Source organism: Argiope bruennichi, chromosome 6, assembly GCF_947563725.1.
Source record: "Argiope bruennichi chromosome 6, qqArgBrue1.1, whole genome shotgun sequence".
Classification (NCBI taxonomy): domain Eukaryota; kingdom Metazoa; phylum Arthropoda; class Arachnida; order Araneae; family Araneidae; genus Argiope; species Argiope bruennichi.
The window spans coordinates 61,772,163-61,788,144 of record NC_079156.1 but is presented as its reverse complement, the minus strand read 5'-3'; the positions used below and the strand labels follow the sequence as shown (position 1 = coordinate 61,788,144).

The window sequence follows — 15,982 nt, the reverse complement described above, 5'->3', positions numbered from 1 at the left end:
TTCATTAAAATTCCTGGGAAAAAAATCCTTCCAATGCGCATATTCTCACGTCATATATCTACATCAAATTGCACTCATGTCCATAAATTAAAGATAATTCAGAGTCACGCTGAAATCGAACTCTAAAATACATACATCACCCGTAAAATGACTACACACATCTTCAAAAATCATATGCAAATTACAGGAAGCCACCAGATGACACCGATTGTACATGACAATGACGAGAGTGATGTGTACGGAATATAGGCAAAGAAATAAAATTGTTCGCAAGCGCTTTATAAGCCTCAGAGCAATAACTGCATAGTTATGACACAAAGGACGCATATGTATGATTTTTTACGTGGTAGAATTATCGGCCGTCTGGAATGTGGGCGTACCCAGCTGGAAGTATCCTAGGAACTTGGAATCGCCCAGAGTGTCATCTCCAGGCTTTGATAACGATTCCAAGATGAGGGTAATGTACTCACATTACTTTATAGCACAGGTCGCTCCCGAGTTACAACGCCGAATGAGGGCCGGTATTTGGAAGTTACTGCTAAAAGAAACAGACGAAGCACAGCATCAGACCTGTCTCGTCAGCTCTCTTCAGCCACTGGTACCACAGTTTCAAGGCAGACCGTGTACAGACGCTTAGGGCAGATTAGTTGGTCTATATGCTCGTAGGCCTGTCAGATGTGTTCAACTTTCTGCAACTCACTGTCGCTTGCGGTTAGCCTGGAGTAGAGAGCTTGCATTGTGGACACAGTGAGCTTGTGTGATGTTTTCTGACGAGTCCAGGTTTAGCTTGCTGTCTGATCCTCGACGGACTTTCATATGGAGAGCGACAGGTACCCATTATCATTATTATCATTGAACGAAACCGCTACGGTGGTGCAGGATTGCTCGTTTGGGGAGGAATTATTCTATGTTCCAGAACTGACCTGTATGTTCAAATTGGAACCATGACAGGCCAAAACTATCGAGACGTCATTCCGAAACAACATGTACGTTTGTTTCGGGGCGCCATGAGCGCAGAATTCGTGTTTATGGATGACAACATCCATCCTCACCATGCAAACAAAGTAAACGAATACCTTCGATTGGAGGATATCACCAGCATTGACTGGCCAGTATTCTCACCGGACATGCATTCAGCAGAGCATGGGTGGGACATGCTTTGCCGACGAGTTGCAGCCCGTCAACCACTTCCTACATGTCTAACTGAACATCGGAAAGCATGTAGTGAATAGCATAAAAGCCAGTTAACCATCATATATATCATATAACCAGCCATCATAGCATATAAGCCAGCCATCTCCCCGCAACCAAAGTCGTCAGATTCACGTGACGCAGCAACCACTCACCCACACACACTCTCTAAACTGGGTAGGCCCATTTAGACAACAGCTACTAAAAATCACTCAACAGTTATGTAGTTCGTCTCACCTCCAACTCACTGGAGGGAGAGTACTGTGGTGAATAGCATATAAGCCTGTTAACATCTACGCTACACGAGCGTACGCTTTTGTGTCCTGGTTTTGTTACTGGACTGCGAACCACAAGGACCCAGGTTCTATCCTTAGCGCATCTAAATCCGCTAAAAGCACTACTTGATGAGTGGTGTAATATTCCCTAAGATCAGATCGATAATTTGATACTCAGCATGCCTAGGCGTTGTACAGACTGTATTGCATCGTCTGGGAGACATACTATGTAATAACCATCATACCAACCATGTATTTTTTTTTTTTTTTGTAATTTGCTTTATGGAGCAAAAATTCGCAGTTTTTATTAATGATATCAAATATATAGCATCTTTTTTGCTCTTTACTTTTTGTTTAATAAATAAACTTTACAAATAAGTCACATTTGCTTCGCTTCTGATTCTTTCTTTTCCTGAACCTACATTATCCTTAATTTAGGGACATGAGTGTAGTAGCTCTAGGTCAAATGGTCTATCTTATTGAGCGCCAATACACATTCTCCTATAATATTAATAGAAATAAATACAAAGTGTCATTGCATTATATATGATGTCCATTTATTGGTCATCGTAAAAAGTTAAATATTTCATTCATTTTAAAAATTAGATTTTAATAATTACTTATTATGTTTATATCTAGATGCCTGCTGTTATCAAGGTCTGATATTTGATTTCTAAACTGATAAAGATAGACATATAGCTCCAGTTAGAAATCAGCAAGAGTAGTCTCCTCAAAATTATCTGGTATATTCTCCAATAAACTTCTCATACCAGAGAACGCCTTACATCATATTGGCCTATAAAGTTACTTAAATATTAACTTTTGGCTTGAATGTAGCATTTTTATTGAATCTATTGTGTCATCATTGGCTAATTATTTGGCAATTAATCCCTGGCATGCGCTAATAGTATTAAAAAGTCGAATTTTTTTTCAGACACTTTTTTCTCAACCGATTGAAATAAAAATTTCAAACAAAACTGCGCTAGTAGTCACAAAAGGCCATATCAAATTAGATATATTTAAGTTCTTGCATTTTTTAACTATCCCGTTTACTTGTTTCTGAAAATACAGACAATCATCCCCTAGTTGGATTTGGCTCAAACTTTGATAAGTGCCTACAATATAGATGTTAAATTTGTGTACCGAATTTTATATATCTTGCTTTCTTCATTTTGCAGTTATCGTGTTAATTCATATTCCAACATCCGGACAGACAGACTTCTACTGAACAGATTTCAACACAAAATTTGATGGAAATCTTCAAATTTGGTGTAAAAAACGTATACCAAATTTTATTCCTTTAGTTCAAAACATTTTTCATTTATATTTGTCATGGGTGAACATTTTCCAAAAATGTGTTTTTCTAAGTCCGGGAGGGGGGGGGGGGTAAAAACGTGGAGATTCATCAAAATCTAGAGTTCGAATTTTTTGACGATTACAATACTTTCTTAATTCTACATATACAAGAAAATAAATGTGTTTTAAATGATAGTGATATTTTATAATGTCTGAGTAAATAAATATATTTCTCAAATCAGACTTTTTATACAGTCCTCCGACTATATCCATCATATTTTGATTTTTGAAAGATGAAACAAGATTAATTGCTCTGCTATAAGGTTTTTTGAAATAGCAAAAAAACTCCGAACTCTTGAGTTTAATTTTTGATTAATTATTAATTTTTGATTGATTAAAATTTTAACAGAATCGCTCATTCTCCCATTCAAACACAGAGAGTGAAAACACGGTGCTGTTTTAAATGCAAGTAAGCAAAAAATTTCGCAAAAACAGTTTTTTTTTTTTTTTTTTTTGAAAATTATGTAGATGCACTGAGATTCATGGGGATCTCAGTTGGATTACCCTGTCAAAGGGTAAAATACACAAAAATAAGAGGAGACTTTTATAAATCCCAATCTTTAAAAGTTTTATAATTGTTGTTGTTGTCGTGTCTATGCATACAGTGCTAGTGCAAAAGATTAGAGTCCTCCAAAAGCCTTGGTGACAAGAAGGCTTTATAATTATAATATTTATATTAGCGAAATAATGCATTAATTTTACTGTTATTTTTTTTAATTCCTAAAAGTATATAGTATTGCGAGACACAAACACCACATTGAGCTATGTTCTACACGATACCGATTTTTTTAAATGTTTTCTATGAAACAGGGCTAAAAAATTTTACACTAGACATTTAAAATAATGCAGAATTTATTTTTAAATATAAGAATGTTAATTTGAAGGTATTTTAGTTTTTATAGTAAATATTTTATAATTAATGGAGTTTTATGACTTTTTAAATATTGTTTAAGTGGGTTTCTTTTATTAAAACTTTCTCTGAAAAAGAAAATACAATTTCAATAAAAATAATGAATAAACAATACAATCTAGAATATACATGACCGACAATCGAAAGGCTGCTTGCAACTCTTTTTCAATAATTTTTCTTCCTTTACTTTCGAAAATTTCGATTCAATTTTTTTAAATTTTTAATTTAAATTGATTGAGACAGTAAATTTTACTGTTATTTTCTTAAAATGGCTTTTTTTGCACATTTATAAGCTTATATTTTCGAGTCTAATAATTTCAGTTCTCTTTTATATACCTCTAGAACACTTTGTAGAAACGGGGAGGGTAGAGGAAAATGTTATGTTGAATTGGTAATTTATTTAACTCCATTTAAATTAAAAATATTTTTAAGAAAATCAGTTTATTGCAAAAAGAATAAATAAATATTTTTAATGTGAACGCTATAATTTTTCCCGTTAAATTTCGAAATCCACGAAACTGTAATAAATGAAGCATTTTTTTCTGTTCCAACCATAACATTGATGATATATAAACAAAAGTATTTATATATACGTGATACTAGCATTTAGATTTCTTGTTATGCATTAAAGAAATATTTTCATTTGGATGAATTTCTGTGCATCACCTAAGATGTTTTTAAAAATCCATGAAGAGAAATTTATCATTAGCAATTTATTTAAAATATCCCTTTTATTTTTAAGCTATAAATCTGTTTTTAAAAATTTGGGCAATCATTCAGAGCAGCGGAACTCTCATACTAACCAGGCACAGAAAATTTAATTATGCGAATATCAAATCGTCTCAATCATGGAAAAATAGTAGTTTATATTCATTTAATGATATCGCATATGAAATTTGTTTGGAGCACTGAATACCTCAATAAACTTGTTTGAAAAACAAATAAATATTTTTCTGTGCAGACTTGAGTGCAAAAGAAATCTTATTTTCGTACAATGAGACAAGCCGCGCATTGCTTCCAGCAATAGGACCTGACTGTTTGTGAAATAGGAAATTCTCTGCGTGTGATCAATAGGTTCCGCCGCCGCCTCAACTATTTGTGAGAGGTCTGTTCCAAAAACGTACATCAATGTATAAGAGACTATCCCTATGCTAGGGATGACAAATATTTTAAGAGCGGTTATTACGTAACCAATATCAAAAAGTCATAAATACCAGTGATCAATATTTAAAAAAAAAAAAAAGGTGTGATTCAAATCCTTGACATGATCTTACTGGTGATATTTCGCTTAAAGGTCTTGGATCACAATAGAAAGTACCAATCGGTACGATTCTGTCCAATGGAAGCTCTAAAACAAGAATTCAATCATCCAATATGTGAATGGATTGAAAAGTGAATGGACCGGTTATTCTTAGAATTATCGTATCATTGAATCGCATATCACTGAAAGTGAAGCTATCACAGGAAAGTGTTCATAATTGTGAAGTCACCGCTCCGCTATGATAACCGCTCACTTGACTTTCCAATCTTCGCATTTGACAATGCGTTATCCAATGAAGATCATTTCTAATTACCTGTGACATGACTCTCTAATGGCATACATTCCTTTCACTCTGCAGGCGCCATCTATTAGCAGAATATTGAACTAAAGGGGAAATTTTAAAGAAATGATTTTCTTTTAATTGAACTTTTCAGAAAATGGTTTACTCCAATAAATAAATTAAATTAATAGTTTTGAAAAAAATTAAAATTAAAAAGTAAGCTGAAATAGATAAATTAATTCAATCACATGTTACTTAAAATAGTAAATTAAGCATTAATTAGAATTAATAAATTATATATTTAATAATAATTAATAATTTTTAATTAATAATATGATTGAAACGACAGATATTTGGAACGAATATTTAAAAATAACAATAGCAAAATTATTTGTTATTCAAAAAACCATGAATTATGCATCTCTAACCCTTACGCATCTATCAACTTCTGAATTGTTTACGACTTCAGAGCGACATTAAATCGATCACGAAATTACGGATGCTAAAAATCAGTTTCTAATCTCAAAAATCAACAAACTTTATTTTGTCTTTTAAATTAGTGAATTTAAGTGAGAGTATTAAAGAAATATTAATCTTTGAAATTGTAACTCGATATTTTTATTTGATATCGATTAATCACTCCCTATCGATAGTGATCCAATTTTGTTTGTTTATCTTGGTTTTCACACATGTGCGAGATTTGATTTTGTCAATCTTGTTACTCACAAATGAAAGCTATAACGATATTATCTTTTTGCATTAAAAATTGCGGCCAAATATTTAATCAGCGATTCAATATTACGGTAAAGAATACATGCATCCCATTTCATAATTTGTCAAATGTGTTTCGATTTTGTTCTTCGAGTAATTATACGCCGACAAACGAACAGTATTTTAAGATTCGTGATTTAAATAGACAACTTTTAACGAAAATTGTTCCTTCTCTTGAAAAGGATGAGAAGTCGACAACCATTTGTACAGAAATTGAATTTGTTATTGCTAAAAATAGACGATTTCCAGAAAATATTACAATTGATCAATTGAAATCGTTATGTAATTTAGAAACACGCACTCAAAGATTAGAATATTTGTCTTTCCTTTTCAAGAAAGAAAGACATAAAATTTCTGATGCTTTGAAAAAATTAGAGAAAAGGAAAGAACGAACACTCAAAAAGCCCGATTTAGTGTATAGTGTGACAAACCCGTCGATAAAATATGGATTGGGTAGAAATTCTATATTACTGTCTGTTCGGACTCATGCTATGAATAAATTTTACAAATACCGATTGGCATATGCAACTTTATTCGGTGAGAAAATTGTACTTGATTTAAGTTATGATCCTTTTATGACAGAAAAAGAGAAAAGTGCTTGTGTTACACAATTAGCTCTCATATACAGTGCAAACAGAAAAAATCGAGATCCATATGACTTGCACTTTTGTAATGCCATTTCGTCGTATATGTGTGTTAAGAAATTTCAAAACTTTCTGCCAAAAGCAGCTGAATCCTTTGTCACTCTAACTGAAAAGAGTTATTTGAATATATTTCCTAAGGAGAAGTTAGTATATTTATCACCTCATGCAAAAGAAACTTTGCAAGAATATGACCACAATGCAGTTTATGTGATAGGTATGAAATTCTTGATATTATTATTGTTGTTGTTGTTAGCTTTACTTATTTGTACTTTTTGTTCTGTGTTGATTTGACAAATCAGTAAATTTTTTTTAAATTTCTCATTCTAACTGTGTAATTTGATGAATTGCCATTTAACTTTTCTGGTGCATAGAGAGTAAGTGATGCTTTTTTTTTATCATCCTCATTTTATTTAATATCATGTTGTGAAAAAAAAATGCAATACTATTTTGTCTTCATGGTGCCCCAGAGATTAGGAACATAGTTCTTCTGTGCCCTTTCCCTTCGTTGTGCTGTTATTTAACATCACTTTCATTCTTTTTCGTAGTGATAGATTGGTATCAAAATTAAGTTGTCAAAATTTAGCTATAATTAATTTTTATAAATAAAAATGAAATGCATACATAGTTTTTATGCTATAAAAATTCAAATTATTAAATTGATTTTCTTCTAATTTTGCTTCAAGTACTATGAAGTATAAGAAAAAAATCTAGTGCAAGTTTGATAATAGTGAATAAATAATAAATTTTTTATTAATCAAAAATTAAATTTTCATGTATGGAATTGTTTTCTCTTAAATACTGCCATTCCTATTGAATGACTTTATTATAGATATTTTATTTAGTGCTTTCAAGATGCTGCAATAATGTTGAATTAAATTTTATTTTATTTCATAAAAACTGATAATGACTTTTTGAAAAAATGGTTTTCTTTAGTTTTTAAAAATCATTTGATGTAATCTGTATCTTTTGGACAAGCTAGGAAGTTAAAAATTATTTAATGATGTTGATATTTTCATGTTATTGAAATAAATTACAGATGATAAAAAGATTTTGTTTTGTATGATTATTATTTAATTTTTTTTTTATAAAAAATATTAAATGTTCATAATTTTGAATTTTTAACTGTTTAATGATAATATTTGCAATACTTTTTATGTGTTGAAATTATTGATATTGCACAGAATTCATTTAAATTTAAAATCTGTCTCTGAACATATTTTATTCTTATTAATAATAAAAAAAAAAAGAGTTTATACTTCTGTGTAGTTACAAGGATAGAAAAGATGGGGAAAAAAAGAATTAATTTATTCTGTTACATCATTATTATTATTAATATTTTGAATTGGAATACAGCTATTTCTATAATTTAAGTTTTATTCTTCAGAAAAATTTGTGCTTTATTCCACATAATGGTATCTTAAACTATAAGTTATGACCTCAAATAGGATCATAAAGAATAATATTGAAGTTACAGAAATTTTGTAATTATTTTCCTTTTCCTACATAAAAATTATATATATCGAAGAAACATTAATTGTGTTATAATTACAAGTAAATCTCTTATACATAACTTGATGTTTGTTATCAAATTGCAATATGTATTAAAATGTCTTATTTTAAAAGCATTTTGTTCTGTTTACTCTGTATGAATATGCTATTAAAATTAACCTTCCTAATGCAGTCCCATAACTTCAATCCACTATTAAAAATTTAAATATCTATATCATTTAATTGCATATTATCTTTCTGTGACTTTATATTTCTTACCAGCTGCCACCAGCAGCCTGCTAGTTCACTGAAAATATTGCATTTAATTTCAATTAAATCTAAGTTGTGTTCATGAATCTTCCTAATATAGTCAAGTCCTATGATATCATAGCGCTATTAAAAACTGAACTGTTTGGTTAAAATTTCACTTATGTATTTTTATATAGGTACTTTGTATACATTAAACAGAAGCTTTTGCTTCATTTTTGCTTTTAAAATTTGATAAAAATATAGTAATTATATATTTTAAAACAGTTTGAATTTCATAGCTATTATTAATTTCAATAATAAAATCTTTTTAAAAATTATGCTAGAAAAAAATTTAAAAATTGTATAAATTTAAGAAAAAAAATTACTTTTTAAATACTAAAAGAATCTAAAAAATTTGAATTTTAAACAAATGTAAAAATATGTTTTGTATTGTAACATTTTCAAAATTTATCATAGGAAAACTCCAAAATCTCTCCAAGTTTTTAATTACTTAAAATTTTGGTGCAATCCAAGGTACATATTTCAATCCTGCAAAATATATTTGCACCAAATTTTGAAGTTCCTGATCAAACTGGCCTGTTAAGTACTAACAGACAAGCATGCTTTTTTCTTTTTTAATTATAGAGATTATTCTTGATTTCCATATTTTATGGCCATGAAAAAAAATTGCGGTAAGAAAACATTTAAAGCCCCATTTTAATATTCTTAATATTACATTCTTCAACACTCTTTAAGAAGTTTCTAGTCCTTTCAAAGAGAAATATAATTCATATAAGGAGGGGAAAAGTTAAAGAACACAATTTCCCGCATTGATTTTTCCTGAAAATAATAATTTTAAAAAAATACCTAAAAGGGAATGTATTTTAAATGTAAATGACTTGAAACTTACATGCAAAATTAAATAAATTTGTAATTTACTTAATATACTAGGAAAATTGGGAATGCTGCAATTCCTCTGTGACTAGATATGAGCTAACCTTGAAAGTTAGGAGTAAGAATTAGTAAAAAGCAGCCTGTTTTGTGTTTCATTAAAAGAAAATGACAGAAATTGCCATTCCATTCAGTCTCATTATAGGAATGATAATTTTTTGCATCTTAATGTGAATAGATTGTACTTGTAATGAGTTGCAGATTTATTCAATAAAAACTAAAATATTTAAGAAACATTTATTTATAAAACAAATATTTTCAGGTGCTTTTGTGGACACAGTGAAGAAACAAAAACTCTCTTTTAACAAAGCTGACAGTGAAGAAATAAAAAGTTATTCTTTGCCTCTGGATGACTATGTTATGTAAGTGTTATTGATTCCATAATAGTAATTAGTTTTAGAACAATTAATAGTTTAAATAATTTTGTTTTTCAATACATGTCAAGGTATATAATTATAGTTCTTGATAATTATGATTGCCTTTCTAGATGATCTAGGTCTATCGTCTCTCATAATAAGCAATAATTAATACTAGGAATGGTCCAAGATCAAATTTCAAAATTTTAGAAATTGAGTAGAAAACAAACACAATTTTTAATGATATACTAATACAATGCACATATACTTTTCAAACAGTTTCATTTGTAAAGTGTAAAATATTTATATAGTTAATTTTACAATGTTACTTATGGCATTTTTAAAATTAATTTATAATTTTGTATTTCCATGCACATTAGGTTGGGGGGGGGGAATCATATTTGTTTGTCATTATTGCATATTGCAAACTGGTAAAAATGAAAAATATATATATGTATAAAATTAATTGATATCTTCTAATTAAAAAAAACTGTAACATTTATTGTTTTTCATTAATATAAACTTTATCTCTTTTTTTAAAATAGAAGTTGTTAAATACACAACTTTTTAAAAGTAATAAAATATACTTTAACAGGTCAGTCCGTAACTTCTAACTGTCCCTCCTAAAAAAATTTTTAAAAAAATGAAATTGAAATTACATCACAATGTATGTTTTAATTTCTAATCACTGATAATTATCTTCATGCATCAGTTTATGGATGAATTATAATAGTTTCATGTATATGCATTGCAAAAGATTATTTGGCTTTAAAAAAAGTATTTACTTTTTTACTGTCTTAACAGATAGTAATGCATTGCAAAATTAAGCTCCAAAACTAAAATATTATTTGTTAGAATGAATAACAAAAATTTAAAAAGTAATAAAAATTGAGTGATTGTTAAGAAAGCATTTCAATTTTTAATGCAGCCATGTGTTTCTTAAATTTCTTATATAGTCTTATTCTTTCTCTGCACCAGATGATACTTCAAAATCTGATGTGTAAGAGATATTTGGCATTACTAGCGATAAGATCATTTCTAAAATGAGTTCTGCAAATATACTGTAGTGCTTCTGATGTTCATTACTCTTCAGATTTTGAGTACAAACCCAGAGTGTATGTCTCCACCTAATTACATATTTTTCCTTCTTAATGTTTGGTGAATGTGATTTATCAATGAAGAAAAACCAGAATATCAATACATGAGTCCAGCTTGAGAAAACAGTACATTAATTTAAATCAACAAATATTTCATTGAAAACATAAAAACTAATGGGTTCAAAATTATTTGTAGTTTGGTCTGAAACATCTGACCATTTTTCTCCTCAAGACTGACTTTAAAATTTATTTAAAGCCCAGTTCTATGATGTGTTTTCGGTCGCACCATATCATAATCATCATCGTATTTTCAGCTAGGGCAGAATAGTCTTAATGATTATGGCCTGATACTTTTTGTTATTTTTCCCTGCAAGACTGCATATTTTCCTTTAAAATTTACCTAATGCTCAGTTCTCTGATGTGTTTTCTATCATTCAGTAACATAATCAACATCATATTTTCAGCTAGGGCAAAAAAATGCTTACTTTTTGTTCAAAAAATTAATAATTTTAAACAACTTTTCTTAAAGGTATCAAGTTATTTCAGGCTCAGAGATATATTTCCTGTTTTGATATTAATAAGAATAATGAATTTTTGTACTATCCGATTACTTTATTTCTTATTTTTAACCAGCTAAAAATGGCAGCTGGCTAAGGTCACACCTAATATGGAAAGTGTACTTAATATGTCAGCATTGAACGATCATTGAAAGTAGATAAAACAAACTTGTTTTTTGGAAATAAAAAAATGACAATTGAAAGTTTAAATTCAATAAATCATAAGTGCTCATTGTGTGCATGTATTTGTTCCTCTGCTACCAATAGGGCTTTCATAAACTTAAGACACACGTATATCAGCTGCCTTTCAGTGTCCTACCAGACATGCTCATGAAAGTGTGGGGTGTTTATTCATATCCTCCAACACCTATGGAATTTAGGAAAGGTTAGAAACTATGGACACATAGCAGAAAACTACAAAAAAATTGGAATTACTCCTCATAATAATAAATAGAGTAGTTGGTTATAATGCTAAACTGAGCAATGATGACTTCATATGAAGTATTTGCTAATAAATGAAACAAAGTAGTAAATATTTAAAAAATATGTTTGATCACCAAAATCGTGTTGTGTGATTTTTTTAAAATTTCACTTCTGCTTTTAGTTAAATATCCATTAAATAATGTTTGAAAATATTTGTTTTAAAATTAAGAAATTTCTATTCTTCAATAATTTGTTGGCACTACATTATATGTTACATATCAGGAAAAAATGCCACTAATAATTGGGTAACCAATGTTAAATGGTGTTTATTATACCATCTTAATGTTTAAGGAAAAGTAGCTTACAAGGAACATTTATAATTGTGATGAATTTTAACTTTTAATTTTTTTTTTATTTCTGTTGAACAATGAAGTTAGGACATTCAATTATGTACACTTAGTATTTCGACATTTGGCTTGCGATCAAAATATTAGAAGATCCATCATTTAATTTCATTTTTTTTGGGGAAGATCAATAAAAGAGTTACAGCTATAATACTCAAAATCAGACTCCTAAGTATCATCTAGAAAGAATAAAATATAAATTTCGTGCTAAAAAAATTTCTTAAAATAGATGCTTTAATTACTGGAATGTTTTTTTTTTTTTTTAATTTTGTTTACGATAACCCATTTCAAAACTAAGAAAATAAATGTTTAAGATTTAAATCATCTTTTATAATATAAAAAAGAAATTATATATATATATATTCATTCACCTAGAGTATATTTTGAAGAATTGCAAAAATCACTCTACATGTAAAAATTTTGCATGATTAACAAGGCATTTTGTTGTATTTTACTGAGGGGGTGGAGAGAACGTCCTTTTCCCTTTATCTTTTAAGTGTGTATTTAAATCACACTTTTCTTTCTTACAGTAATGTAAGGTTTCAGTTCTACTTTGGTAAGCCTTTACTTCAGATTCAACTTAGTATAACCAGCCATATGACAAGTATTAGTTATATTTAAAATTTGTAGCATTTCAGTTACAAATTTTATTGAGTAGATAATTAAAACTTTGCAGTGACATAAAATGATTTTGCTTATGTTTGAAAATGTATACTCTGAAAGTCTTGTATAAAGATAATTAACAGTGCATCATTTTATTAAAGTAACTGTACATTTTATTCTGCAGATAAGTCAATATTTTTACGATAGGTTAAGGGTATAATTTGTTTTGCATGGATGTAATAATTTAACATGTGCATATTCATTTTCTCTTTGCTTTTGTTGAATATATCCAAGAGTTATAAATTATATATATATATATTTTTTTGATTGGGACAATCATTAACAAATTTGAAATTAGCTTTTGAATCACCGTTAGAATGGGATTCTTAGATCTTCTAAGTGAAATATATATTATTACCTTCTATACTTTTGTTTGTTTCAGGTGGGGAGCAGGAACAAAAAGTTTAACTGTGAACCAAGTTTTTGAAATAATGCTTATCATGAAAAATACTGGTGACTGGAAGAAAGCATTTGAAGTAATACCTACTAGAAAAATTCGGAGATTGGACAAAGAGCAAATAGAAAAACAGAATGTCCCAGATAAAATATTTTTAGTTAATTCCTCTTAAATGTCTCATAGGTAAGAGCTCATGTAAGTCTTGTTAACTTTAATGTATATTCCAAGTTCCTTTTTGATGGAAATATTCTCAACTACAAGCAGTTCAGTTTTTTAAAAAATCTTTAAATATGTGCAAAGAAAAACCTGATTAAAATAAATATTCCTATCTTATAATTCATAAGGTGTCTAAAATAATGTTCCAAAATTAATATTAAACATTACTTCTATTTCTCTTTCCAAAAGTTGCTTAAATGGAGCTGAATGGTGCATGTGAAGTTATTATATAAAATAACAAGATATGCATATTATCCCAATACAAACATGTAGCATATTAATTTTTCTAAATTGTAGATATCAATAGAAACAATTATTATGTGGGTGAAATGAAAAGGATAGTGAATAAAATTTTTATTGTACAACAGGTTTTATTACACAAGAAAATCACATTTAGTCTGTGTGACTACACCTATATTAATAAACATGGAAGATGAATACTAAAGCAACATACATTGTTCATACATAAAAGATAGGTTTCATCATAAAAAATGAAGAAAAAATGCATAGTATATAACTTCATACATAAAATTTAAATTGCGTAGTATTTTTAGTTCGTTCACCACAAAGTGACTTCTAATCAAAAGGTGGAGGCGAAGGAATGTGGCGAGAAGCATACCAATCATTGTCATTCAAACTGACCAGTTCAGCAACAACTAAGTGAAGATCTCCATTGTGTTTCTTCAAAAGGCTTTCATTTTGCTGTCTGTTGCAAAATCCCATCTCAATTAGCTGCTCCATAGGATTAAGATTAGTTGAATGGGTATTCAGAGTTGGTCCACTGGTGGCAGCTTGAGGCAATTCTTGTGACAAGCATGCTCCCTTTAAAGGATAAAAATAAAGCATAAAAAGTCAAAAAAAGGGGGGGTGCAAAAATGCACCTCATTTTGCATGCTATTATTTATATTAAGTTATGAACTGAAAATATAAAAAGCTTCAGAAAAAAATTTATTTTAAATTGATTATTTCTACAAAATAAACTTGCAGTGTTAAGATTTTTGTCTTATCACGATACATATTCTTCCAACTATATAATTTAGGATATATATACATCATAATTTTTCATACTATCAAAAATTTATTAAATTATATATGATGGTATTGTTTATTTTTACACATTATTAAATAAAATGAAAAATGTAACAAATAAAAAATGAATAATGTTTACAATACAAAAAAAGTTTTTTGTACAATAAAATAAAATATTGTCTACATGCAAAATTACATTTCCATACACATCCCCAGTAATTCTACAAATGATGACACCATTTAAGATAATTTTAATACTATTCAATGAATAAAAGCAATATTATATACTTGGAATTTATTTAACATGAACCACATTAAATACTTGCAGACCAAAAATATATATCTATATAAAATCAAGTTTTATTATAATTACCGCAGCATTCCTTGGTTGTTGTACAGTTGATATAACAGCTCGGGCAGTATTATAAAGCGATGCAGCAGCACTAAGAGCTCCTGTTACAAGGCCTTCTGGCAATACTTGAACAGTTCTGCAAGATTATTATTAAAGTTAATCACAACTCAAATATATTTAATAAGCCCATGACAATGGAAGTAACAGATGAAAAAAAAAAAAAAGGAAACTTTTCATGTATATTTTATTATCATGCCAAGTTATTCTAAGAATAATCTATTTCTAATTTTACAATTCCACATTAGATTATATTTGATTCCCAATAAAATTTATTAATTCTACTGCAGTATAATTTTTTAAATATTCATTCAATTTGCACTAATTAAATGCAAGTTACTACAGAATTTAACATATTGTAAAGGATTAAGTATCATACCTTTCTTCATTTGACGCTGGAGATGGATCATATGTACTGTTGACAAATTCAATAGGAAACTTTGGAAATGTCATACTTGATGGATTTTCTTCAGGCTGAGGCTTTAAATTAAAAAATATATATTTTATCTTAATAGCCCTCAAGAGAGGAATATTTCTAAAACACAGTAATGTAATACTACCATGAACTAGATAGTGGAATATTTGTTTAATTAATCCTTTGGAGGATTTTCATTACAAAGTATTTATTAATTCTGTAAATTAATATTTAAATTAGTTGGATCTTAGATATTCATTGTTAGCTTCTATACCAAGTTCTCAGAAATAATTAATATAGGATTATATTAATATAATAAACAAGAATAACAGACATAACATAAATAACAATATAACAGACAAGACTTTTAAGAATAAATAGACTCTTAATTGAGGACTGCAGAAATACTGGAATGGTGGCTACAAAAACTGCAAAAATTTTTTTCTTCACTTATGGTTTGAATTATATTAATGTTCTGACTTTTTTCCAACTCAGAATCTTTGTATTAATATAAAATACTTTTATTAAAAACCTTTTTACATTTAAATATATATATGATTTTTTTAAAATTGGAATGAGCAACCTAAATAACTATTAAAACACTACATTAAATTTTTCCTAAATGAAGAATTCTAAGAAA

The 15,982-nt window shown here is 28.7% G+C and overlaps 2 protein-coding genes across 5 annotated transcripts in view; one reads left to right on the top strand and one right to left on the bottom strand.

Annotated features, from left to right (window-relative positions):
- Positions 1–5,944: 5,944 nt before the first annotated feature.
- LOC129971311 (mitochondrial ribonuclease P protein 1 homolog) lies at positions 5,945–13,742 on the top strand. The gene is made up of 3 exons (XM_056084942.1): positions 5,945–6,902; positions 9,639–9,738; positions 13,259–13,742. Exons 1-3 carry the CDS (start codon positions 6,002–6,004, stop codon positions 13,443–13,445), a joined length of 1,188 nt encoding a protein of 395 aa, XP_055940917.1. The 5' UTR covers positions 5,945–6,001; the 3' UTR covers positions 13,446–13,742.
- Positions 13,743–13,826: 84 nt separating this feature from the next.
- Positions 13,827–15,982, bottom strand: part of LOC129971310 (next to BRCA1 gene 1 protein-like) — a 33,017-nt gene continuing 30,861 nt past the window's right edge. For all 4 annotated transcript variants that reach the window (XM_056084937.1, XM_056084938.1, XM_056084940.1 and 1 more), the window contains 3 exons: positions 15,307–15,407; positions 14,892–15,006; positions 13,827–14,311 (listed from right to left, as the gene is read on the bottom strand). In XM_056084937.1, the coding sequence (XP_055940912.1) occupies positions 14,066–14,311; positions 14,892–15,006; positions 15,307–15,407 (462 nt within the window). In that variant the 3' untranslated portion in view covers positions 13,827–14,065. The remainder of the gene's footprint in view (positions 14,312–14,891; positions 15,007–15,306; positions 15,408–15,982) is intronic.